This window comes from Herpailurus yagouaroundi, unplaced genomic scaffold (assembly GCF_014898765.1).
Source record: "Herpailurus yagouaroundi ecotype Mexico unplaced genomic scaffold, PumYag 216, whole genome shotgun sequence".
Classification (NCBI taxonomy): domain Eukaryota; kingdom Metazoa; phylum Chordata; class Mammalia; order Carnivora; family Felidae; genus Herpailurus; species Herpailurus yagouaroundi.
Window position 1 is genome coordinate 4,636,884 of NW_024412447.1, and position 26,388 is coordinate 4,663,271.

General features: G+C 58.8%; 1 protein-coding gene across 9 annotated transcripts in view; it reads left to right on the forward strand.

Moving 5' to 3' along the window:
• Positions 1–26,126, forward strand: part of GRID2IP (Grid2 interacting protein) — a 60,086-nt gene extending 33,960 nt beyond the window's left edge. For 2 of the 9 annotated variants that reach the window (XM_040455833.1, XM_040455835.1), the window contains 20 exons: positions 6,529–6,777; positions 7,017–7,102; positions 9,963–10,032; positions 10,522–10,616; positions 10,930–11,113; positions 13,582–13,736; positions 14,776–14,925; positions 15,188–15,285; positions 15,461–15,578; positions 16,312–16,667; positions 17,026–17,442; positions 17,961–18,048; positions 18,870–18,947; positions 19,477–19,673; positions 20,021–20,176; positions 20,307–20,393; positions 21,290–21,419; positions 21,501–21,619; positions 22,231–22,395; positions 22,625–26,126. In XM_040455833.1, coding sequence (XP_040311767.1) covers positions 6,529–6,777; positions 7,017–7,102; positions 9,963–10,032; positions 10,522–10,616; positions 10,930–11,113; positions 13,582–13,736; positions 14,776–14,925; positions 15,188–15,285; positions 15,461–15,578; positions 16,312–16,667; positions 17,026–17,442; positions 17,961–18,048; positions 18,870–18,947; positions 19,477–19,673; positions 20,021–20,176; positions 20,307–20,393; positions 21,290–21,419; positions 21,501–21,619; positions 22,231–22,395; positions 22,625–22,696 — 3,070 coding nt within the window. In that variant the 3' untranslated portion in view covers positions 22,697–26,126. Of the gene's footprint in view, positions 1–6,528; positions 6,778–7,016; positions 7,103–9,962; positions 10,033–10,521; positions 10,617–10,929; positions 11,114–13,581; positions 13,737–14,775; positions 14,926–15,184; positions 15,286–15,460; positions 15,579–16,311; positions 16,668–16,965; positions 17,443–17,960; positions 18,049–18,533; positions 18,588–18,869; positions 18,948–19,476; positions 19,674–20,020; positions 20,177–20,306; positions 20,394–21,289; positions 21,420–21,500; positions 21,620–22,230; positions 22,396–22,624 lie in introns of all 9 variants that reach the window. The other 7 variants (XM_040455834.1, XM_040455836.1, XM_040455826.1 and 4 more) reach the window with 6 other exon arrangements.
• The last annotated feature ends 262 nt before the right edge of the window (positions 26,127–26,388 follow it).

Consider the following 26,388-nt stretch of genomic DNA (forward strand, 5'->3'; position numbering starts at 1 on the left):
TGGACAGCCGGGGGTGCCCGGTCCCCGCAGCATCCCCGGGGCGCTGCTGGGGAGGATGAACCGGCAGCTCTCTTGTCAGCGATTGTCAAGTTCGACAGGAAAATTGGGGAGGATGCTGGCAGAGGGGGCGGCGCCCAGCTGGGCTCTGCAGGGAGAGGGGTACCTTGGCAGCGTGTGGCCTCAGCCGCCCCCACCCCCATCTCCTTACCGTCCACCTCCCCACCCCCACTCCCAGGCTCTGTTGGCCCACACGCTGGGTTCCAGGGTTGCGGCAGTCCTCCCCGTGCAGCACCTTCTATGGGAGAGCTCACAGGGGGTATGGAGGAGCCACAGATACAGTTACCTGTGATTCTGAGGGCTGAGTGCCAGCAGCCCAGGGCTAACTCAGCAGGGCGCAATCAGGACAGGCTCCCTGGAGGAGGCAGCAGGTGCCCCTGCTGTGGCTCAGTGACCCTCCGAGTCTGGCAGTATGTCCTATGGGGGTGGGAAGACAGCCCCCTAGAAGATTTCATCAGGGCCAGGCATGTAGCCACAGAAGTGGACCCTGCCAAGGCGAGGGTGGTGCCGCTCAGTACCCAACACTGGGCACCCAACAGTACCCGGCCGTGAACCACCTTGCTGGGGTGGGTGGCCACAAAGAGCCACCGCTGCAGCCTTGGGATGTCCCATTGGGGAGAGACAAGGTTTAAATGAGAGATTGAGCAGCGAGCGGTAGGTGAACCTGTGTGTGTGTGTGTGTGTGTGTGTGTGTGTGTGTGTGTGTGTGAGAGAGAGAGAGAGAGAGAGAGAGAGAGAGAGAGAGCGAGCTTGGCAGAGGCTGGAACCCACCCCAATCACCGTGTGACCTCTGAGGGGTGGTCCCAGGGGCCAGATCAGAAGGCTTGGGGAGAAAGCAGAGGGAGCGGTGAGATCATGGAGCACAGCAGCCACATGTGCTTTTTTAAAAGTTAAATTTAATGATTATTAAATAAAATTTAAAATTCAGCCTCTCCGGCTCGCTGGGCCCATTTCGAGTGCCCAGTAGCCACGTATGACTAGTGGCTCCCGTGCGGGACAGTGCGCATTTAGAACGTGTCCATCGCCGCAGAAAGTTCTCCTGGTCGGTGCTGCCATGAGGGTAAGATCTGGGTCAGCGGTGGTAACATAGGCCAAGGGGTTCGTTCTGCAGCTCAGAGCCTAATGTGGATCTATCCCCAAAGGGATCCCAGTTTGATGAAGTGATAAAATGACTTTCTAATTAGGACGGGCCAGGCAGTTTGGGAAGTGTGACGTAGTCAGGAGGGAGCAGGGGAGCGAAGGTGGCTTTGTAGTCTGCTGTGTTCCAGGGGATCTAGAAGGAGCCGGAGGGGCAGCTGGGTGAGAGGAGAGGGAAGCAAAAGCCGTGATGGAGGAAGCTGGGATCTGGAACCCCAACAGACCTAGCTTGAACCCCCGGGTCCACTCACTGGCCATGCAGCCTTGGGCAGGATGACTGGCCTCTACAGTTTGTCTGAAGAATGGGGCTGCCAACCCTTACGTGTTCCCAGCAGGGCTCTTGGTAGGAAATCACATAAATGAAGTGTGCCAGCTACAAGCAAGGAAGAGATCGGTTGAGAATCTGGGGTGAGGGGACACCTGCACCCCACTTCATCCTCTTCTGCTTTAATGACAAATGTCCGAGGCACCATAATGCCAAGCGATTGGGAGAATTCTTATGAAACTGAGCAGAAGTACAAGGGACGTAGTATGTGCTCAGTTAGTGTGGGCTTCCCCTGGGGAAGATCTCTTTCTTCCTGGCACTGTTGGCATTTGGGGCCCAATAATTCTCTGTGGCGGGGGGTGGGGGTGCTGTATGTGGTCGGATGCCCACAGCATCTCTGGCCTCCACCCACTAGGTGCCAATAGCACACTTTCCTCCCAATTGTCACTTTGTGACAGCCCAGATTGTCTCCAGACAGTGCCAAATGTCCCCTGGGGGGCAAAATCACTCCCCAGTTGACAACCGCTGTCCTAGAGTGATGTGCCTTTAGTAGCATCCTCTCGTGGGGCAGGCTCTGCAGCAAAGGCCAGCTGTCGGCTGACCCCTGCCCTCACCCCCCACCATGTCGTCTTGGGCTATCTGGCCAGGTGCAGATATGATCCCCCTCTGATGCCTTCACTGTGCGCTGGGCTGCTGGGGCAGAGGGGCGGCATGTGCCGTGGACAGACAGGGGCGGGGACAGGGGACGACAGTGACGCCTGGCCCCAAGGCGGTGTGTACACTTGCGCCTGTGTCTGGCATTTGCCCTGTGTTCACACCTTCTCTGCCCACAGCAAGGTGGACCGACCGTCTTCATGGCCTTCGGGCAGGCCTGGTTCTGGATGCTGGGCCATTGCACCTGGAGCCAAACAGAAACAGCTCATGATGGGACAGCGGTGGCCCTGCAGGTGTCAGGGAGCTGTATTGACTCTGGAGGTTTTCAGGCTTTTCTGTCCCTGGCAGGGCTGAGGACAAGGCCTGGGAGGATGCCGCATGAGTGCTGGCTCCGGCTTCCCGCTGCTGCTGCTGCTGCTAATGCTGCTGCTGCTGCTGCGGGAAGAGAAGCAGGCCTGGTTGATAACAGGAGGGCAGCGGCCTCACTGGGGCCAGGAACGTGGGGCTGCGGGTGGACTGGGCAGCATGGTCTGAACCGAGTACCAGGTCTGACCATGCAGTCCTGCAGGGGCCTCCCTGTGACCGGCTGCGGAGCCCCTAGGCAGGACCACATAAGATGTTCCTTCCTCCCAGTGACTGACACAGAGCTATAGACGAGGGGGTTTCTGCCTCTGCAGTGCCAGTCTCTCTGGGTAGTGGCCACCTCGTGGTGAGGAGACGGCTTTCTGTTGATGTCCCCTAAGGAGCCCTCAAGATGTCCTGTGTCTATGTTTCCTGAGGCCGAGCAGGACTTGATCAGCCAGAAATGACCATGCAGTGGATTCTCTGGGGCCAGTTCCTGCTCTGACTCCCAGGGAGTAGCAGGCCCAGAGCCAGAGAAGGGTCCAGAGCCCCTTTCTTGTTAACTCCCACTTCTCCCCTTAGCTGTTCCTCCGATTCTCTCCCAACAGGAGGCCGGCTGGCCTCCTGAGCCTCACTTGGGAGTTGCCCCAGCCTGGCCGCCCCTCCTCACTTCCCCTCACTCACCAGATCTCACGTACTCTCCTTCCTCTGTGTTTTTAGAACCTAGCCACTTACCCCACCCCACACCCTTCCCTGTTCCCCTCCCAGCCTCACCCAGTCCCCTGGTGCACCAAAACCTCTGGGGTCCCTCCGCCTCTCCTTAAATCCTGAGACAGACCCTCCCCTGGCTCCTCGCGGTTCTCAGTGTTCAGTCTCAGACGCTGACAATGGCGTTCAAGGCCTCCCTCTCTAGCCTCTTGATTAGCGCTTCTCTCCGGGGTAGGTGAGAAGGGCTTCCCCGCGCTGACCCACTCCTTGAAGCCTAACGCTAAGACCACCCTCTCCGGAAAGACTTCCCGTCCTCTACAAAAGAAAGTCGGGAGCTTCTCCCGAACTGTGGGGTTCAGTCTCGCCGCAGCCAGGTGCAGGGGGCCTGGGCGCCAGGGCCCGAGGGGCTGGAGGCGAGGCACCTGGGGAGGGACTGAAGAAGCCGGCCGAGAGGAAGCAGCGTTGACAGCCCCGAACCTCCCCCCAGATCCCCCGGAGCTAGCGGAAGGGTCCCCCGTGGGGGCGGGGCGGGGCGGGGCCACCCGAGAAGGGGCGGGAGCGGAGCCGCGGGCCCGGGCGGCTCGGGAGGGGCCGAGTGCGCTCGCCCGGCAGAGGCTCGTGGAGTCGCGGCGCCCTCGCTCCGCTCGCGGGCTCGGCCACCCCTACCTGTCGGCACCTGCCGCGCCGCCGCCGCCGCCGCCGGCTCCAGATGGGGAAGGACCAGGGCTTCTCTCGGCACTTTCGGTAGTTTCCCCCCCGCGCCCCGCGCCCCCGGGAACTGTGCGCCCTGGGCGCGGCGCACCCCCCTCGGGCGGCCTGAGAAGGGGTGGGGCTGGGGCACTGAGGTGGACACCCACCCGGCACACGGGGGCGAGTTCCCCGCGTTGGGTGCCTGGAACCTGCCTGCGCCTCTAGGGGTCGGGATGGGGGTGGGGGAAAACCAAGGGCTGAGACTGAAAAGCCCTCTCTCCTTCCTACGATTGGGCAGATGGAGAGAACTGGCCAGAGAGCCATGTCAGGGAATGTGGTGGAGAGAGAGGACCCTAGGGCAACCCCTAGGAGGAACCTGGAGATGGATTTACACCTGACCCCCCAGGCAGAGAGAACAGAACTGACTGACTGAAGTTGTGTGGCCAGGGAAGAGTCCTGTGGTCTCAGAGAAGCCCGTTGGCATAGCAGGGATCTGGGAGTCCTGGGGCAGCCATACCCACAGAGTCAGAGGAGCAGTGGTCCATGAGGCTTCAATGCGCCTGGCTGTCCTGGGTTAGTGGATTCAGAACAGACCCAGGGCAGGGGTACCTGGCCAGACTGAGCCTCATGGAGGCCGACACAGTCAGGAAGGGCATCTGGTTCACAGATGCCTCTGGCCTCTGGCTTAGCCCTGAGGACACCAAGCAGGGAAAAGGCCACCAATCTTTTCCCACCTGTGCAGTTGGTGACTCACTGTGGTTACCACCCCGGGGGGCGCAAGGCCTTTTCTAATTGCTGCTGGAGGGTGGAGCTGGGTGGTCATCTGGCCCATGCCCAGGTTCGACCTAGGGGCTGGGGGAGCGGGGCCGATGCCCTCTGGAGCCTGGGGCTGGAGCCCCAAGTGGGAGGTGGACAACTTCCCACTTGTCATCCCTCTGCTTGAGCTTGAGACATGTGGTGGGTCTGGGAGGGTGTGGGGAATGTGCAGGCCAGGCAGATGGAAGTGTCAGGCTCCGGAGACCTTGAGTGACCATCTGGGGAATGAGGCCGAGGCTCTATATTTTCGGGAATCGCTGTGGATGAGCAAGGATCAGGCCAGGATGCTCCTGGAAGAGTTGAGTAGGCCTTTCATCTTGGCCTCCTGGTCGCCTGAAACATTCAGAGGTTGGGGGGGGGGAGGGGGCGGGCAGCCCTGATGCCCCCTCCTCCTGGAGGATTCACATCCCTTCCTTCCTATCGGCCAGCTTATTCTGCTTGCCTGGTCTTCTTAATCCTACCCATAGAGTTTGGGGGAAACAGGGTGGGGGCCACTGGACAACCTCAGAGGGATTATATTTCAGCTGGCTGCAAAGCCACTGTTCCCTTCTTCCTCCCTCCTCCCCACCATGCCCTTGGCACTGGCTCCTGGTACAAAGAACATGGAAGGGAGCCTTGGGATGCAGCCAGGGAGTCCTCACTAGCAACCAGAACCTCGGAGTCCCTCGGCAGAGTCCTGCCACAGAGCTGAGGCTCAGAGGCCAGCCTTGGGTCCAAGCTGTGCCGGGGGCCAGCTGTGTAAGCCTGGAAAGTTACAGATCTTCTCTGAGCCTCCAGATCCTGTCCACCAGGGTGCTAACTGCTGCCATTACTCGGAGGTGTGGTTGGGCTGCTGGTGGACCCCTGTTTACTGAGTCACTGGGTCCCTCCCCTGTGCCAAACCCTGACTGGTCACTGTGGCCCTCAGCCAAGCCACAGACCTAGCCCTCAGAGAGCTTCCAGCTTTGCAGAAGACATCCACAGCTACCAAGGAAATCAGCCCAGGGTGTGGATCTCACACGGGGAGGCCATCCAAGCCTCCCCACTGCCTCTCACCACTTCCAGGTGGCTTCTCTGGGGGCAGGGACCACGGTGCTGTCAGCTCTGAACCTGAGTGCCTGGCTGGCTCAGGTAGCAGGGTCTCACTGTATGTCACATGTTGGATTAAACTGAAGGAAGGCCAGCGTTGGGTGCTGAGGGTCGAGCCCATCGTAGCTAGGAAACAGAGGGTACCAGGCAGGGGCAACAGCCTGGGCAAAAGTGTAAAAGGTAGGACTGGATGTGGGAGTCCTGGCAAGTTCTGAGGAGGCAGGTGTAGAAAGGACTGGCCTGAGAAGCGAGCAGGAGGACGGGGAGTGTAAGGAGGGTCTGGGGAGAGTCTGACCCCGGGGCAGATTGTGGCTTCAGTTTTCTCCTGCGGAGTTGCCTGGAATCAGGTAAGAAGAAGATGAGTGGTGGGGGGATCCCCGGCTGGGGTTTGGCCTGGCAGGTGCAAGGGCATGAAACGAGGGAGTTAGGGAAGAGGTCAGAAACGGGAAGACAGAGGCAGGAAGGGGAACAGGACCATGAACGCGCTCTGGGAGCGCTGAGGTCCCTCAAGGCCAGAGTAGCGGGGACAGTCGGAATGTGACTTTCCGGCGGTGGAGCGAGCCAGGCGAGAGCCGGGCGCCGTGGCTCTTGTGTGGCGCAGGCCGGTTGGGGCGCAAGTCCCGGCCGCGAGGGGGAGAGTGGGGCGCGGGCTACTGATTCCCCGGTTACCCCTGGGGTAGGGGCGGGAGAGCCCGTGGCGGCGCCCGCGAGAAGGAGCCTTTAGGACGCGCCTTGCCGCGACCGGGGCGCTGTCTGGGGACGCGCCCCGACTCTGCGGCCCTCGCCCGCAGGATCTTCATCCCCAAGAAGCACCGGGCGCGCTTCGACGAGGTGGTGTCGCAGGGTCTGCTGGGCAAGCTGTGCCGCGCCCGGCGGGCGCAGGGAGCGCAGCGGCTGCGCCGGAGCCGCAGCGAGGAGCGGCCCGAGCGCCTCCTGGTGTCCACTCGCGCCAGCGCCGCCCCGCGCCGCCCGGACGAGCCGCCCCCGCGCAAGGCTTCCTCGCTGCTGGGCGGTCGCGCGGGCCCGGGGGGCACGCGCAGGTACCCGGGGCGCGCGCGCACGGGCTGCGGGTGCTTCCTAGTCGGTGGGCCGGGGTGGAGATCTGGGCAGAGCGCGCGGGGTCGGGGCGTGGACACCTGGGGGGTGCGGGTGCGAGGCAGGAGAGGTTAAGGGCAGCGGGACACGGGACATCTCTATCCCCTATGCCCCCTAGCCTCTCTCTCTCCCTAGGGCGGGGCACGCGGCCAGCCCCCCCACTCCACCCCTTCTTTCTCCCCAGGACAGTCCGAGTCTACAAGGGCAACAAGAGCTTCGGCTTCACGCTGCGCGGCCATGGGCCTGTCTGGATCGAGTCTGTCCTGCCTGGTGAGGGGTAGGCGGGTTGTCCTGGATGGAGTGAAGGACCCTGTTAGGCCGATACTCAGTAACCCGCCCACTCGCTTCCACCCCCCAGGTTCAAATCTCAGGTAGCCTGTGCCCTCTAAGTATCCTAGATACATCCGTCTGAGTTGGGGCAAACGCCCTCCAAGTTCAGGGTCACCTTTGAGCCAAGTGACCCGAGTTCTCCATCCAGACCTTCCCTGCGTCCACGTGGGGGGGTGGGGGGGGGCTGAGGGCACGGTCCCAGACACTGGGGGAGCCAGGACACACACCTGATGCCTGCCCAGGCCACACCCTAACACCATGCGTGCTCTGTGCTGGGTGCCCACTGTGAACTTGGCACTTGCTGGGCGGGTCAGACTCAGAGAGGCATCAGGCCCTCAGGGCCTCTGCCCACTATCCAGTCCCTTCCTCCCAATCTGGACTCTCCTCCCACCCCCACCCTGCCTCCCTTTTTTTTTTTTTTTTTTTTTGGTGGTGGTGGTGGGGTGCTCCTGGAATGGTGGCATCTTGGAAAAGGCAGAGCCTTAGTGCAGGAATTTTCCCTTCTCCCCCTCTGAAGGTGGGGTGTGTGTGTGGGGGGGGGGGGGTCTTCCATTGTGAAAGGCCTCTGTGGGGCAGAAATGTCTCCTGACACTAAACTGAACTTTCCCTCCTGGTAACCACCTCCCAGGGCTGGGTCACCTGCATTCATAACCTCCCAGCACCTGAGCATGCTGCTCCTGGTGACACATCCCCACTGGTGGACCCGCTGATGCTGAGTCCCGTCTACCCTTCCTCATCTCACACCTCCAATGCATGGATTTGTGGGACGGACATCTTCTGATCCCCAGGAAAGTGCCTTAGTGCCTTAGCATCTCCCGCCACGGGGATCTCAGATGACTGACGCGTTCCAGTTCTTCTCGGATCTGTGCACTACTAAGTTGTTGGCACAGTGTTGTAGGGAAGAGGCCCAAGGGCCGGTGCTCTAGAAAAGAGTAATCTCTCCTCTTTGTCTCTTCCAACTGAGCCACCACCTTCCTGCTCCACCCACGTGGTCCAGCCGGAGATCCTTTGCCTAGGGCCATGTTAAAATCTAGATGTGCTGTTCTCTCCAACCCAGTGTCCAGGCTTTCCCCTTGTCTTCCTTGTCATAGGAAGCGAAACCAATGCTTCAGTAAGAGCTTTTACAGAAGGGGAAACTGAGGCCTTTAGAGGCTCTGGCAAAGCAAGGACCAGAACCTGAGATCTCCTGACTCCCGTTCCAGTGATCTTGAATTCCCCGGCTACAACCCCACTGGCCCTCCTACCCCAGGCTGGCCCAAGCTTCCAGATGGGCCAGATTGGATTCATCACCACCATCGCCCTCTCCTCTCCCCCTTTTCAGCCCCAGGGAAAGGACTCTGCTTCCCTAGCAAGTCTTTCCTGAGCAGCCTTCTCCCCTGCCCCCTCTGCCCTGACAGTCCCCACAGCCTCATGAGAGTACGTTTTCTTTTTTTTTTTTTTTAACTTTTTTTTTCAACGTTTATTTATTTTTGGGACAGAGAGAGACAGAGCATGAACGGGGGAGGGGCAGAGAGAGAGGGAGACACAGAATCGGAAACAGGCTCCAGGCTCTGAGCCATCAGCCCAGAGCCCGACGCGGGGCTCGAACTCAGGGACCGCGAGATCGTGACCTGGCTGAAGTCGGACGCTTAACCGACTGCGCCACCCAGGCGCCCCGAGAGTACGTTTTCTTTAGGCATCTGTCCCTTCCCCCACTTGCTTCCAAATCAAATTTAGAGCAGCACCTGATAAAAGAGGCAGCAAGGAAAAAAACCTGCATCCACAGGAGCAAAGTTACCAGCCCCTCCCCAGGTGGTGGGTACTGGGTTTGGTCTGACCTTCAGGGCCATCAAAGCCGAGTGAGAGTCCACTGCTATCTTGGGTTTAAAATGCAGGTTTTATTATTATCCTGGTGCAGTGAGGCCAACAGATCAGGAGATAATCACCATTGGAAAAAAGAGCGTGTCCTTCACAGTTCCCAAGAGGAAGGGACATGCCACATCATGCAGGGCCACACCACCACACAGGGCCACATGGGAAAGGGAAGGATCGAGCCAAGCAGGTTAAGCAAGCTAAGCAGGCGTAGGATGAGTTTGAATGCTTTCAGCAGGCTCTGGGACATAGGAGCTGTCCCCTTTTGGGAGGTGCCTGGCCCTGGGTGATTGGGGCAGGGCAACAGTGACCCGGGGTTTGAGAGCCCTGTAGACAAGGAGGTTGGTTGGTTGTAGGCTCTGGATCCGTTGTGTACAAGAGACACTTTTCCGAGCCAGTCATTTACCACATAGGAGTTGGCTAGCCCTGGGAGGGCAGTGCTTCCCAGGTCACCATTGCCCCCAAGATGCCAAAGCATCAGGAAGCACAGAAACAAACAAGCATGATTAATACACCATGTTTCACAGCCTGAGGGAGACACATGCGTCCCTCTAGGCAGACGCACTTTCTCCTGATGACAAAGGCACAGAGGAATCTGCCACGTGAACTGTTACGTGAGGGGCAGAGACCGGTGTATGGACCCGGGCTCTCAGCAGGTGCACAGATGCTGCAGAAATACCGCTCCCAAGACCTTCCTTGTTTCTGCACTGCTTCAACAGCTCAGGGCTGACAGGTGGTCCACACTGTGCCCCAAACCCTCCCATGCCCACCCAGGGGCTCACTCCCTGCTCAGAGCAGCTGAGAGCAGAGGAGTACTGGGTCTAATGTGGGATCTGCTGGCCTGAATTTGGCTGTCCTTTGCCGCTTTTCCCATTTTGCTCCTGTGAAATGGGCTCGCAAAGCATGGCCCTGCCCAGCTGACCGGCCCGCGCTCTCTTCTCACTTCCAGGGAGCCCGGCTGACAATGCATCCCTCAAGTCAGGTGACCGGATCCTCTTCCTCAATGGACTGGACATGAGGTCAGAGGCTATTTGGGACATCAGAGCTTGGTGACACATCATCCTCCAAGACTCCTGACTCTTGGGACACCCAGGCCGTGGTCCCAATCTCCTATGACCACTTGGTCCCCACAGTCTGCCCCTCTTCCTGTGGGAACCCTTGAATCTGTCCCCCTACACTAGCCAGGATGTCATTGATCCTTCCAACCAGAAAACACCCCGGCTCCATGCAAGGGACACAGTTAAATGGACCATGAGTATCTTGCCCTTGAGGATAGCCCGGCCTAGGGGTGACGTGGGCTCAATCCCTCTGCGCCCAGAAGTGTCCAGCTGGTCCTGGGCCTGGAGCATCTCCTGCAGAGGATATGAATGAGCAGGACCCGACTTCTGGTCCTGGCCTAGCTGTGGGCATGCTGAGTGGCCTCTACCAGCAGGACAAGGAGGTCTGGTGGGTGGCCGTGGACAGGGCTCATCCTGGTCAGGCCCTCCTGGGCCATCTCTTCTCGGCAGGAACTGCTCCCATGACAAGGTGGTGTCCATGCTTCAAGGCAGTGGCGCGGTGCCCACGCTGGTGGTGGAGGAGGGGCTTGTCCCGTTTGCCAGCGGTGAGACACCCACTACCACTAGGCTTCACGGCTCACAGACACCCTGCCAGGGCTCCGTGTGTGGGACTTACGAGTCTGCACAGGACTCTGCCTTTCCCCCTAAGCCTGCAGCTTCCCTCCCCACGTGGTGCCGTAGATTCCAGTGGGGCAGCCTCAGGGACCCTGCCAGGGGCTGTCCCGGCATCCCTGTCCCCAGCTTCTGGCAGCAGGTGTGGCTCCCAGTGCCCGGCACTCCCCCCAGCTGCCAGGGACACGACATCCAACCTGGGGATGCTGGGTCACCTGTGCCTCTCCTGCCCGTGGTCCCCGACAGACTCCGATTCTTTGGATTCCCCCAACCCGTCCTCGGCGCTCACCTCCCTGCAGTGGGTGGCAGAGATCCTACCCTCCAGCATCCGGGTTCAGGGGAGGACTTTCAGCCAGCAGCTGGAGCACCTACTCACGCCTCCCGAGCGCTATGGGGTCTGCCGGGCACTTGAGAGCTTCTTCCAGCACAGGTGGCTGAACCAGACAGGTGGCGGGACCAGCCCTGGGTGGGCCCCAAATCCTGCCCAGACTCACCATCGGGGGTCTCCCTGCCTGGGTCTCCTCCACCCCCTTCTCCTGGGCGGGGGGGGGGGGGGGGGCGGGGGGGCAACTCAAGGAAAGCAGCAGCTGGTACCAGGGGCCCCAGGGGGGTGGGCAGTCCAGGTGCCCCACAACAAACCCTCACTCTTAAACCTCCCAGCCACGTGACCTAGCCTCTGCAAGGTGAAGCAACAACCACCAGCTGCACTGGTCGTGGACCGCTCACAAGACTTTGGCCTGTGGGCGCTCGCCACCAGCCGGCCGGCGGTCATGGGGCAGGGGGGAGCGGGTGCTTAGGTCGGTGTCTTCCTTTTTGTAACTTCAGTCCATAGGGTCATTGTCACGGCCCATGCAAACCCCTCACCTGTCCGTGCCCTTTTCTTTTTTTTTTTTTGTTTTAAACAGCATTGTTGAGATATAACTCACACACCATCACAATGTACTCACTGAAGGGTACGAGGCACTGATTTTTAATGCACACATCGGTGCATCCGTGACCACGCTCAGTTTGAGAACGTTTTCATCACCTCAGAACGAAACCCCACACCTCTTCACTGTCACCCCCTCCTCCTCTGCCCTCCCCCCACCCCTCAAACAACCACGAATCTGCTTCAGTGTCTCTGTGGCTTTCCCTGTTCCGGACTCCCACATGAATAGGAGCCCACAGCATGTGGGCTTTCACGTCTGGCTTCTTTCGCCCAGCATCGTGTTTTCCAAGTCCATCCAAGCTACGGTATCTATTTCCTTCCTTCTTCGTAGCCAAATAACATTCCATTTTGTGGACAGACCACATGTTGTCTATCTGGATGCTGGGCTTGTCTCCACCTTTCATTGCCTTTGAGCTCCACTCCCTCTCCCACATCCCTCCCCTGCCAAGGCACCAGTCTGATGAATTTAACGGGCATCCTTTTGTCTGATGTGTTCCTCAAGTGTAGGCATTGCTGTTTCATATGATGTGTTTTTTTTTTTTAAGTTTTATTTAAGTAACCTCTACACCCAACGTGGGGCTCGAACTCATGACCCCAAGATCAAGAGTCACATGCTCTTCTGACTGAGCCAGCCAGGCGCCCCACATATGATGTATCTTTTTGTTCCGCATCATGATTGTGCTATTCTTTGCACATTCCTTGTGTGACTTTCTTCCACCAAGTGCTCTGTGTTTAGATCTGTCCATGTTGTTCCGCGGACATGGAATACATGGTTTATAACTGCAGCCAGATTCTTGTAGATCACCTCCCCCGCCAGCCGTGTCTGAGGTATTTACCTGCCAGTGACAGACCCCGCCTTGCCACCACTGTGTTCCATCACAGGAGCATTGGTGAACACCGTCCTGCACATTTGCCCACGGAGCTGTGCACAGTTCGTTTGAAATTTACGTCTCAGAGCAGAATTGCTGGCTCTTAAGGTATTTGCTTACCTTTTTAAAAATTATTTATTTATTTTGAGAGGGAGAGTGGGAGAGGGACAGAGAGAGAGGGAGAGAGAGAGAATCTTAAGCAGGCTCCACTCCCAGTGCAAAGCCCAGTGTGGGGCTCGATCCCACAATCCTGGGATCATGACCTGAGCTGAAATCAAGAGTCGGATGCTGAATTGACTGAGCCATACAGGCGCCCCTTGTGTACCTAGTGTGACTAAGTAATACCAAATATTTTCCCAGAGCGCCGCTGTCACTCATACCTGCAGTCTTTCAGCCAGAAAGTGACATCTTTTTATTTTGAGTTTTTAAATTACTATTTTAGGGGCGCCCGGGTGGCTCCGTCAGCTCAGCGTCCGACTCCTGATTTCAGCTCAGGTCATGATCTCATGAGTTTGAGCCCCGCGTCGGCCCCTGTGCTGACAGCTCAGAGCCTGGAGCCTGTTTCTGATTCTGTGTCTCCCTCTCTGCTTCTCCTCTGCTCGCACTCTGTCTCTTAAAAATGAATAAACATTTTTTAAAAATAAAAAAAAAAAAACAGCCGTAGACCGTAGACAATATATAAACAAAGAGTCATGGCTGTGTTCCAATAAAACTTCCTTTACAGACACAGAAGGGGGTCCAGAATTTGGCCTGCGGGCCATCATTTGCCAATCCCTGATGTAGTGAGTCAGCCTCCCCAGTACACTCTATGTGTTTACCCCTTCACAGTGACTCTATGAGATAGATGCTATTTTTATCCCCATTTTACAGATAAGGAAACTGAGGCACCGAGAAATTAAGTAACTTGAGAAAGGTCACTTGGCTGGTAAGTGGCAGAGTCAGGATTTGAATCAGGGTGGCCGATCGCCTGGCCTGCCTTCCTCCCTTCCCTGTCTCCGCAGGGTTCTGTGGCCTGGAAGTGCCCCCCACCTTGTCCGTCTCTCGCTCCCCCTATGGTGAGCCCCTGAGTAATGAAGCCCTTGCTCCCGCACCCTCCCCCAGGAACATTGACACCCTCATCGTGGACGTCTACCCTGTGCTGGACACACCTGCCAAGCAAGTCCTTTGGCAGTTCATCCACCAGCTGCTGACTTACGAGGAGCAGGAGCTGTGCCGGGAGAAAATCGCGTGTTTCCTGGGCTACACGGCCGTGACAGGTAAGCAGCCTCTCCCGCTGCCCCGCCCACAAAGAGCCAGACACCTGTTCTCAGATCGCAGCCTACCTGGGCCTCTTCCACACACGGATGCAACCCTGTGTCATGCAGACACGTGCCCGACACACCCGGGCTGGTCGCACACTTGGCCCCGCGGATGCGCCTTGCCAGCTTGACCTTTTTTATTATTATTATTTCTTTTTTAATGTTTATTTGCTTTTGAGAGAGAGAGAGCGCTTGAACAGGGGAGGCACAGAGAGAGAGGGAGACACAGAATCCGAAACAGGCTCCAGGCTCTGAACGTCAGCACAGAGCCCGACGTGGGGCTCGAACTCACAAATCCCAAGACCGTGACCTGAGCCAAAGTCGGACGCTTTACCGACTGAGCGACCCAGGTGCCCCTCAGCTTCACCCTTAAGTAACATCTGCAGTCTTATCTCAGACTTTAGACACCCTGCCTGTCCGCCCGGAAGCCCAGGCTTCTCACCCACAACATGGGAGTGACCTCAGTGGCCGTGCATTGCACCTCAAGAAATGTGGCACAGACCAGGAAATTCGTGTGGTTGCTGTTTACAGAGCTGGAGAGTGAGCACACAGTCAGGTCACACCTGGCTGGTGCGCCTCGATGCACACGGACACACACTAGGGCCTGCCGGATGATGTGTGGCCTCAGCTTCCCACAGCTGCCCATCTCTTACAGTGTCCCCCATGTGGCCATAAAGCCGCACCCATCATTTAGGCCAAACCCTGTGCCCATGCTCTACATACTCTGCACCTGCTAGGTCACAGCCTGCAGACCTGTGTGCTGGCCCTTGTGTGCCCACCATCCGTAGTCCTGGGGACCCACAATTTGCTGGGAGAGGCTCGAGGGTTTTAGCAAGAGGCTCGGAGCATAGGCTGAGCAGTAGGTGTACAGTCTCTCTCCACTTGCTAAGCAGAGCCTGGGGTCACAGATCGGTGCACACAGCTGCTGCCTTCACCCCTCCTGGGAGGCCCCTGGGCTGAGAGGACAGGGGGCCCGTCTCCTGTTCATGTCCCACAGCAGAGCCAGAGCCCGAGCTGGACCTGGAGCCTGAGCCCGAGCCTGAGCCCGAGCCGGTGCTGGAGCCCCAGCGACGCAGCTCCCTGAGGGCCTCCTCCATGTGCCGCCGCAGTCTCCGGTCCCAGGGCCTGGAGGCCAGCCTCAGTTGCGGTGAGGCTCTGGACGGGAAGGCGGGACTGGGTGTGAGGAACAGGGCTCCGTTTTCCCACCTGCAAAATGGGGTTGGTGAGACGAGAGATCCCGGAGAACGGGTTGAGCGGGGCTGAGCCATGGCTCTCGGGGGTCTGCAGGGCTTGCTAGTTCTTTCTCCATGGCTGCCCACTGGGCCTGGGCTGGAACCTGAGCCTTAGAGCTCAGAAGGGTCACTGGATGTCTCCACGGTGGACTCCACCCTCCCCGATTCCCCCAGCAGGTCCCGGTGACTGTCCCGAGATGCCTCTTCCTCTAATCCCAGGCGAGCGCCAGGCAGGCGACGGCACGTCCCTCCCTGAGACCCCCAATCCGAAGATGGTGAGACCTCACCACCCTCCTGGTGGTTCACTTGGCTGCTGGGAATAGGTAGCTCCTGGGGCTGGGGCAGATCCCTGCCTCCCAGACCACCCAGGCCTGGCCTCTGAGGCCATGTGAGGGCCTCACATGGGAGGGGAGGGTGGGTTGGACTCACCCTGGCCTCCTCTCCCCAAAGATGTCAGCCGTCTATGCGGAGCTCGAGTCCCGACTGAGCAGCAGTTTCAAAGGGAAGGTGGGGACCACGTCCAGATCCCGTGCCTCCCCGCCAGTGCCCAGCCCGGCAGGTGCAGCAGGTAGGGGCTCAGCCGGCTGGGGTTCCTGAAGGCAGCACTAGCTTCTGTCCACTGGGCTGTCTGTCTGGGTGTTTTCCCCATCTGAGGCACATCCTTCGAGCCTCCCCTTTGTTGCATGGCTCCATGACTGAGTTGTGGGGAACCTCAGTGGCCTCCATGGCAAAGGTCCATCAAGGTTAGGGTTGATGCAGGGTCTTCCCAGGTCCCCTCCAACCCTTACCCCTCCTATAGATTTAGAAGAGCCCAGGTCTTTCCCCTAAGGAGCCCTGAGTTAGCATGTGGCTATTAAGTGCACGCATTGCTCTGTGAATGGCCCAACTGAGAAGCTAGTTTCTCTGCAGTTCAGAAGGCAGGACACCAGGGCAGTGTTCCTGTCAGCCAAGGGCCTGTCGGGTGCGGGAGGTGCCTCATGATCCTTGGTCTCGGGCCCGGAGAAGGCCCATCTCCCCTTTGAATTGTGTTCGGTCAGTCCTAGGTGGGACCAAGATGAGCTGGGGTCTGGCCTGTCCTGGGGCTAAGTACTGTTCCCCCTCATCTACTCTGACCTTTGATTTCCCTTAGGGAAGGGCCTGGGGAGGCAGGGGCATCCAGGGTCTTCTTGTGCTGTGTCCAGAGAGGGAAAGGAAGGTACCCAGGGACACAGAGCCACCCTGCCCCGGGCCCCTCCCCTCCAGCCTGCACCTGGGACCCAGGTGCTGACTGAAGAGACCTTACACCTTATCCCCCACCCCAGGGCCCAGGACCCTGTCCAGCGTCTCGTGGCCCAGCGAGCGGCTCCTGCCCTCCCCCTGCTACTACCCACTGTGCTCAGGGGGCCTGGCCTCCCCCAGCAGCTCTGAGTCTCACCCCTACGCCAGCCTGGACAGCAGCAGGGCGCCCTCCCCACAGCCAGACCCCGGGCCCATCCGCTCCGACAGCCCCCCAAGTCCGGACCCTGCCCGCCCACCCAGCCGCAGGAAGCTCTTCACCTTCTCCCGCCCCATGCGCAGCCGGGATACTGACCGCTTCCTGGATGTGCTCAGTGAGCAGCTGGGCCCCCGGGTCACTGTCGTGGATGATTTCCTGAGCCCTGAGAATGACTATGAGGAGGTGAGCGTGCAAGCAGGTGTGGAGGGCGAGGGGTCCAGGTGTGCCATGGGGGTCTGGAAGGGGAAACAATATCCCTGGGCTCCCGCAAGAAGCCTGTTGCCCTTGGGAATCTGCCCCAGGCTACTCCCCTCCCTGCCCCGGTCCATCCCAGAATCTGTCCCAGGCTACCCCACCCCCTGGCTTGAGCTATCCCACCCTTTGACTCAAGCTATGACACCCCCCCACTCAAGGCCACCCCATATACCTTATCTCGGGTTACCCCGTTCCTTTTCCCAGACTGTCCTATCCTTGTCCCCAGGCTATCCCACCCCCTGCCCCAGGCTATCCCACTCTCCCTCACCTTGCTCCGCCCTGGCAGATGAGCTTCCACGATGACCAGGGCAGCTTTGTGACCAACGAACGGAGCAGCGCTAGCGAGTGCATCAGCAGCAGTGAGGAAGGCAGCTCCCTGACCTACTCCTCCGTCTCCGACCACATCCCCCCCCCCCCGCTCAGCCCCCCGCCTCCGCCACCTCTGCCCTTCCATGACCCTAAGCCCAGCTCCCGCATCCCCGATGGTCCTCGGGGCCCTGCTCAGACAATGGTCAAGCCCCTCACCCAACTCAGCCACCCAGTCCCTCCACCGCCCCCGCCACCCCTGCCCCCACCGGTGCCCTGTGCACCCCCCATGCTGTCCCGGGGCCTGGGCCACCGCCGAAGTGAGACCAGCCACATGAGCGTCAAGCGCCTACGGTGGGAGCAGGTGGAGAACTCGGAAGGCACCATCTGGGGTCAGGTAGGTGACCTGAGGCCTGGGGGTGCCCTGCACCAGGGGTAGGTGGCCTGGGCAGCAGTATTGAAGACAAGCCCCTGTCCAGTTTGTAGCCCCTGGCATTTCCCGCTTCCGTTTACTAGCATCGTGAACCCAGGACAGCTCTGGTGAGCGCACCCCCTGCAAAGTACACCCCCAAGCAAGGCCAGAGCTCTTGGCCACCTCCTTAAGCCCCCTCGGTTGGCTGCGGCCCCTTTGCAGTCCCTTCATCCGCCTGCCCCAGTGCAGCTTGCTGGCTTCTGCAGGGGGAGTATTGCAGGTGTACGTATGCGATGGACTTGAGGAGGCAGCGGCCCACCGCCTGATAACCTGGACGAGTTTGTGTCTCCCGCAGTCTCCTCTGGCCCCCACGTGTACCCCAGGGCCTGACGAGGGCTCTCCCTTCAGTAGCTCCCAGGGCATCCCTTAGAGGGTGGGTGGGGTGGGTGGTGGCAGTGCGGTTGCCAGGGTAGGGCCTCACTGTGACGCCCTCTGCCTTGCAGCTCGGGGAAGATTCTGATTATGATAAGCTGAGTGATATGGTAAAATACCTCGATCTGGAGCTCCACTTCGGCACCCAGAAACCTGCTAGTGAGTGGCCCGAGGGCCCTGGGGGAACCCTCCACAAGCCCTCTCTGGAAGTCCACCTGCTGCCTTTTGTGGCATCCCGGGGCTTAGAGTCCCAGAGGCCTGCACCGACTGCCATTTGCTTACCGTGTCCCTGAGTTATTTAACTTCGCAGAGCCTCAGTTCTCCTGTCTCAAAGTGGAGATGACCGTAATAGCTGGCATTTATTGCATGCTTCCCAAATGCCAGACACCCTTGTTTCTAAATCAATCCCGTGATGACCCTATGAGACAGGGACTGTGACCACCCTGGCTTCTTGATAAAGAAGCACAGAGAGGCTAGATAATATGCTTAAAGTCACAGAGCCAGAATCAGGTGACCAGGAGGCATCCATATCTAGGAGACTAGATGTCCCTTCTAGTCTCTTTGTCCCCTCTCCCCTCTCTGGGTATCTCCCTATAGGATTGTTGGGTGGGGTTCCAGGCAGCCAGGGGTATCATGTGTGACAGGTGGTTGCAGGATGGAAGACAAAGGCCTTTGTCCATCCAGGAAGCATCTTCAAGGTGAAGAGGTGGTTGGTTCACCTTACTTGGGCAGCTCAGTCCCAAGGGCCCCGGCGGGGGGGGGGGGGGGGCGGGGAGGGGCGGGGAGGGGAGGGGCACCCACCACGCATGCTGAGTATGTTACACCTGAGTGGGAGACTGAGGAATGAAGGAACTGTGGACACCTGGAGCTGATTCAGTCACGGCCCTGTCAAGGGGTGTCTCGCCATTGGGTGCGGCCACACCCCTCCTGGGCCGTCCCACCAGCCTAGTGTCCTCCCGTTAAACCACTTTCCCTTCCAGAGCCGTTGCCCGGGCCCGAACCCTTCAGGAAGAAAGAAGTGGTGGAGATCCTGTCTCACAAGAAGGCCTACAACACCTGTGAGGGGTTCGGGGAGTCCCAGGGCTTATGGGGGACAGGAGGCGGCCCCGTCCCTGGGCCGCAGAGCTTTGGATCCGCGGGGGTGGATGACACATTAGTCCGTGGGGGTCCGACACCGGCTGGGTGAAGGCCCCCTCCTAGGTCAAGGAACCCACCCCGGCGCAGGTGCCGCGCTGGGCTCCACCCTCATTGGCCCCGCCCCCTCGTTGGCCCCACCTCTACAGGCCTCGGCTTCCGGGTTATGGCCCCGCCTCCAGCCGCATCCTCTACTCTCCCTCACGGGGTCTCCTCCCTCATTTTGGCACCACGCCCACAGACCCCACCCGAATCTAGGTCTAAGTCTTCGAGAACCATGTCCTCGCCTTTATTCGGCCTTGGGAAGAACCCTCTGCCTCTCCGGGCCGGCTCCTGCCCCGCCCAGTTCCTTGCCCCGCCCAGGCTCCACCCGGTAGCCCCGGGGAACTTAGGCGCCCCGCCCACCCTCCGCCCGGCCCCGCCCCCGGCTCACGCTCGCGGCCCGGCCCGCAGCCATCCTGCTGGCGCACCTGAAGCTGAGCCCCGCGGAGCTGCGGCAGGTGCTCATGAGCATGGAGCCCCGGCGCCTGGAGCCCGCACACCTGGCGCAGCTGCTGCTCTTCGCGCCCGACGCCGACGAGGAGCAGCGCTACCAGGCCTTCCGCGAGGCGCCCGGCCGCCTCAGCGAGCCCGATCAGTTCGTCCTGCAGGTGCTGCGGCCGTGACCGCCGCCCGGGGTCGGGGGGGGGGGGTGCTGCCCGGCGGCCTCGGCCGCTTCCATCGGGGCTCACGCTGTGACCGGGGCTGCGTGGGTCCCGCTCCCCTACCGCCACTGCGCTCGCGCCTCTGAGTCCCAGTTTTACACCTTTAATGGCCAGTTCCCACCCGGGGTTCAAGGTAGATGGGATTGTGCTTATTTTTGTGTGCTCATTTTGGGATTGTGCTTATTTTTCATGAGGGGAATGCCGGGCAGCCAGCTGACCCCCACCCCAGGCTGCGGTGGGGCGGTGGGGCCCCTGGTGGGATGGGTGCAATCCTGGCGTTGACTTCGTGACAGATGCTGTCGGTTCCGGAATACAAAACCCGCTTGCGCAGTCTCCACTTCCAGGCCACCCTACAGGAGAAGACAGAAGAGATCCGGGGCAGCCTGGAGTGCTTGCGCCAAGCCTCCCTTGAGCTCAAGAACAGCCGGAAGCTCGCCAAGATCCTGGAGGTCAGGGCGCACCCACTCTCCGATCACTCCACCTGCCCCTTGGGGCTTCCAGTCTGGAGGCCCATCCTGATAGCGGTCTGGGGTGCGGGGTGAGCACCTGGGCAGGACCTGCCCACCTTTCTTTCCACAGTTTGTGTTGGCCATGGGCAACTATCTCAACGATGGACAGCCCAAAACTAACAAGACCACGGGCTTCAAGATCAACTTCCTGACGGAGGTGAGGGGACCAGTTGGCAGTAATGTATGAGCTTGCCCTACCGTATGGAGGCTGGGGAGGCCAGGCCCAACCCAAGTTGTGGCAGAGGGGAGGAGAGAATGTCATGGCCAAGGAGCGCCCTTCTCCCAGGAGGAAAAGCTGGCTGCCAGCAGGCCAGAATGTAATTGCAGTAAAGGATGGATGGGGGACCTTTTCCAAGCCAAGCCTCGGGATCTGGAAAAATGGAGGGTGGGGGGACAGGGAGGGAAGACTCCAAGAGGAAGGAGAGAATCTCACCTGGTAGCTTCTGTGTCCTTAATACCACCACCACTGTCAGGCCGTCCTACGCCTATAAGATCTAGGATCTGAGAAAGGACAGCTTGAATACCTGGTCTTCCCACTGTTTCTGGGACCTTTCCCCATGGTACCTTTGACTGTTTTAAAAGAGAAGAAGAAAAACTCCATTTGTAGATATGAATGTTTTAGGAAGTCTGAAGCCCAGGAGGGCCACATATGGTTCCAGAAAATCACAAAGAAGGAAGACATGTGAATGGTGTCCCACCACCGTCACCCAGGGGTCAGAAAATCTGGGGTTATATTTGCTGACAAGGCCTCACTGCCAAGGACAGGAAACCTGGTGGCCTTCTCTAGCCGATGGCTGTGGGCCTGGTTCCTGGGGGGCTGGAAGGATGTCTCAAAGATCTGGGCCAGGAAACCTCCAAACTCCTGAGGAGGCCTGTGGGCATCCCAGCAGAGCTTCAGAGGAAGAAATACTGGCAACTTTGGAGTAGCTGGGTGTCAAGGGCCAGGAATTGCTGTCACAGTCCAGGAGACATGGGGCCAGGGGTACCCAGCCCTGTGTGATCAGGTGTCTGATGGGGTCCTTGAAGAGTATGTCTGCTGGGCATCACTTGCAGCTGAACTCCACGAAGACTGTGGATGGGAAATCTACCTTCCTGCACATTCTTGCCAAATCGCTGAGCCAGCACTTCCCAGAACTCCTTGGCTTTGCTCAGGACCTGCCCACTGTGCCCCTGGCTGCCAAAGGTAGGCTGAGTGCATGGGTGGGGTGCCACTGTCCTGGGCTGGGAGGCCGGTGCTCGTGAGGCTCTGTTCCCTTCCCTACAGTGAATCAACGGGCCCTGACCAGTGACCTAGCTGACCTCCATGGCACCATCAGTGAGATACAGGCTGCTTGCCAGAGCACGCCCCCCTCCAGTGAGGACAAGTTTGCTGTGGTCATGACAGTATCCTCTGAGCAGCCGGTCCCAGCACCAGGATAGGGAGCCCCACTGTAGCCCCAGTGGCCACTGGGATCCGGGGCCCTGGCAGAGGGTCCATCCTGGTGATTTAGAATCCAAGCACGTACACCAAGTCTGCATAACTGAAGAGGAGTTCTTTTGACTGTCCAAAAGCCACTGCCTCGCCCCATCTGTCCTTCTGGGCCATAGAGCCCAGATTTAAGTCACAGGCAGTCAGGAGAGGGGGACATTGCCACAGAGTACAGATAGCGGCAAATGCTACAGAAAAAAAAAGAGAGAGAGAGAGAGATCAAAGCCTAGAGAGTGACAGGAAGATACTATCAGCGGGTGTTTGGGGAGGAAGGGGTCACGGCATCTGAGAAGAGCCCACCGGGGAGACAGGGCTACCCTACAGAGAAGACAAGTGGAAGGCCGCGAGGCTGACTGGCTGTGGTGGGCTTCAGGGCCAGCTGAGAGGGCAGTGTGCAAAGGGACTGGAGCCCCCCAAACAAGCATGGCTCCTGGCTGAGCACAGGGCATGTAGCAGCTAGGCTCAGCCTGGGGTCACTGCCCGAGAACCTGAGGATGCCTGGCAGTTTCCTTAACGGGGCAATCAGTCCTTCCTAGAGACGGCCCAGCCGGTGCTGCGGGCCCTGGACGCGCTCCAGCGGGAGGCCACCGAGGAGCTGGGCAGGGCGCTGGCCTTCTTCGGTGAGGATTCCAAAGCCACCACCTCTGAGGCCTTCTTCGGCATCTTTGCAGAGTTCATGAGCAAGTTTGAGGTGAGCTGTGATGAGAGGCCGAAGAGGCCTCTTAGAAGTCCCTCTGGAGGTCAGATGAGGCCTCCATGAAGCCCAGATTGGGAAAGGGCTCCCCGCAAATGTGACAGGACCCCCATGGGGCCAGTAGGTCCCTTCCCTGGCTCCCTGGGTGGGGAGATGAGGCAGGGCGGGGAGTCAAGGGTCCCTGGACCACTGACCAGCCCCTCCCCATGTGCCCCTTCCTCCCCAGCGAGCACTCAGTGACTTGGAAGCTGGGGACGGCCCACGCAGCTCAGGGATGGTTTCGCCCCTGGCCTGGTGACCTCCGGAGCTCATCTTGCCCAAGGCCCAGCCCAGTGGCCTGGAGCAGCCCCGAGTGGCCTGGGTGCGGGAGGTGGGGCCCGGCCTCCCCGCATCTCCAGCTACCTCAGCTGTCGGGCTCTGGGTGCCGGGAAGGTTCAGGGTCATCCAGGCTTCCCTCTGTGGGACTCGGCCCCCGCTCCAAACAAGCACTGGGACATGGGGCAGAGCGGAGGCGCCAACTCCCCGAGGAGCGTGAAACATGGCTGCCCGCAGGCGTGCTCATAATGGGGGGCCTGGCTTTGCCCCTCCTGGCTCCGAGGGGCCTTCGAAGCAGCCGCCGGCTGTACGCACCCTCAGGACTCTGGTCTGGTCCCGGGGAAGGGTTTGTGGGTGGGGGTGGGGGCCGTGACCAGCAAGTGGATTGTGAGGTGGCCCCCAGTCTGGGGCAGTGTCTGCCATCTGCCCCTCAGAGCTCGGCCAGAGCACACTCTGCCCCAAGCGAGGACGTCGGAACCTTCTTTCCAAGTCTGCTCCCAGTGGGCTGAAGGGACACCCTTGCAAAACACACACCCTGGACCCCAGAGAAGGTGACAGATGCCCTTGAACATGCCATGCCAAAGGGCACGATAGGCCTGTGGTCCCTCACCCAGCCCCGGCCTCCTGGGACCGCTCGGAAGAAGGCAGGGAGGAAAGACACCCCCAGGTGCAGGGACCTGGGAGCCTGGGTCTCGGAAGCCGGAAAAACTTCAGTTGGCTGCAGCCCAGCAGGGCAGGCAGGAGAGATGCTGGGCAGGGATAAGGGAGAGAACTGGCTTAGGAAGGCCTCGTCAGAGGGTAGAACGGAGGGTTTTTATCCGGCAGACAAATTTGAGTCCGGTTTGGAAGTGGCGAGTTTGAAGTGGGGCGTCTGAGAAGGGGATGGCGTGGCCAAGGTGGGGGCGGGGAGGACAGAGAGCTGTTTCGGTTCTGGGTGAGCGGGATTTGGTGGCCGATTGCCTGGCTGGGTGGCAGTGACGTTCCCTGGAAGAGGTCACGTGAGCAGAGCAGGTGTAGCGGTGGACGACACAGTGGGACATGCCGGGGCCCCCAGAGGCTGTTTCCCGTGTGTGCCTGGAGGCCCTCGTGAGGATGGGAGGAGAGGAGACAGTTTCCTGGATCCTAGGGACAGGGATGCTGTGGGTGGGAAGATGTGTTAACTTCTTTCATCCTTTCGTTGCTCCAGTGGGCAGTTTCCGGCATCAGGCAGATTCCTCTTTCCTTAACTTTCTTCCAGAGAAGTCCGAAATGCACTTTAAACCTGTCTCTTGGATTCTTTTTCTCTCCCTACAACCAAATGGCTAATGTTGCTCTCGGATGGGATTTGGGACCCATTCCGTTCCTCCCAGTCTCCCACAGACTGCTCTTTGAAGCCACGTATGTTCTGTGCTTGTTCTCCACGCACAGCCACCGTGTAAAAATGGCTAAATCGAAGCGTGCAATTCAGCGGGGGTAGGGAGAGAGGTTCGGATGTGCCTAGTGGTGCACATTGGTCCCCAGCAGCTCAAGCTAGATAATTCCAGGAATTACCAAGGCCCATGTCCCTGAGAAACATGTCAGACACTTAAAATCCCTGTGTGAGATCCACAGACACGATAGACTCCACCAGGCTGTAAGCAGACGTGATCCCCAAAGTAAATCCAGCCCCGTGCCGGGGGGCACGGGTTGGCAAGCCAAGCACTAGCTCTGTTTTCTCTCTAAATGCCTTGTATCGGGAACCTACTTTGCCACACAATGCCGTGTAACAGACAGTCCCAAATCTCAGTGGCTTAAAACAGCAGCCATCTACTGCTCATGAGTCTGCGGGTCACCTGGGCAGTTCTGACCTGAGCCGGGCTCAGTGGACTCACTCACGTGTGGACAGTCATCTGTGAGTCAGCTAGACAGCTTTACTAGCCATGCAGGGCTCCCTCCTGTGTCGGGGGCTGTGGCTGGGACAGCTGGGATGGCTTCGCATGGCCTCTCATCCCCCAGCTAAATAGCCAGGACCGTTCATGTGGTGGAGGCAGGGGTCCAAGGGAACCAGAGTCACAGAAGGCCCCTTGAGGCCTAAGCTCAGAACTGCCACCCCACCACCCCGCGCAGTCTATGTCAAGTGACAAAGGCCAGCCCACGTTCTAGGGAGGGAAAATAGGCTCCACGCTTGACGAGAGATGATGCTAAGTCACGTTGCGGAGGGTGTGGATTCAGGACAGGTGGAGAAGCAGGGCCATTTTCTGAATCAGTCTACCACCTGGCCGCTTGGCCTGACATCTTGGTACAGATCCCAGCCTCCTTAAATCCTCACTGGCCTCGGTCCCGCCCGGACCCAGCACAGCTCTGGGTGGCCACCTCCTTATGTCCTCCAGGTGGCATGCGTCCTTCTCTCTCTCACCCAGTCACCTGACTCCACTCGGTCCAGGGGGCAGCAATGGTCTGTGCCTGCCTAGCAACCAGTCTCCCTTCTGCTGGGAACAGCACCCTGTTTTTCCTTTGGGAAATTATCTCTTCCCTACTCACAGGCCCTGAGCAGTGCTGACTGCACAAGGATGATCCCGTGACTCTGGCTGGCTGACTTAGAGTCCAGTTAAGACTCGTGTTAGCACTGTTTGGGAAGGGAGCTCCCTCTTTTCTGGGTGAATTGTTGGATACATAGAGGGTAGAAGCCCGGAGGGGGCTCTCAGGACCACCACACGGAGAACACCTGCCTGGGTATGAGGCTAATACAGGGAAGAAGAGGAGAGCAGACTACTCAATACATCTCTTTTGTCCCTGGATCCAACCATGCCTGAAGCAGACTTCTGGACTTGTCAGTTTCTGAGCCAACAAATTCTCCCCCTCCATTTGTAAACTTTTAGAATTTATTTTAAGTTTTTGGCTTAGGCTGGTTTGAATGTGTTTCCGTCACTTGCAACACTAAGAGGGTTGAATAATACACCCATCCACAGATGGTTATAGATGTTCAGTCTTTTACCATTCTCAGCAAGAGCTCTTCATTCATAAATGCATTCGCCAATACTTTTTGACTGCCTACTATGTGCCAGACACCATGCTGAGTGCAAACATCTTTATGGGTCAGCCTCTCCGAGTTTGGTTTTCTGGGGTTATACTTCATGGTGATTCTACACCCGAGTCAGTACAAAGCCCTATATGTGAGCCAATATGTGCGCCATACCCAGGGGGGGGGGGGGCGGGGCCCCGCCAACTCCTTACCTAGTGTCAAGATGTGAATGCAAGCATTTATACCCCAGGAATTTATTTATTTCTCAATAATACTAACCAAATAACATAGCCTAATTACATGCCACCTTTCCTAATAAATGTTTATAGGTAGTGTGCCCAACGTTTTACACATTTCAGCTCATTTTAAGTTCACAATGACCCTCCTAGGTGGGTTTTGTGATCTCCTTTTTACAAATAAAAAGTGAAACTCAGGTTTGTGACTTGCTGGATCAAACACTCAGCTCTGTCTACATGAAAGGCCATCCTCTGCGTCTTTGTCTTGCTCAACACAATTTTTTTAAATGTTATTTATTGGGGCACATGGGTGGCTCAGTCAGTTAGGCATCCGACTTCAGCTCAGGTCATGATCTCACAGTTTGTGAGTTCGAGTCCTGCATTGGGCTCTGCTTCAGATTCTGTGTCTCCCTCTCTCTCTGCCCTTCCCCTGCTCATGCTCTCTCTCTCTCAAAAATA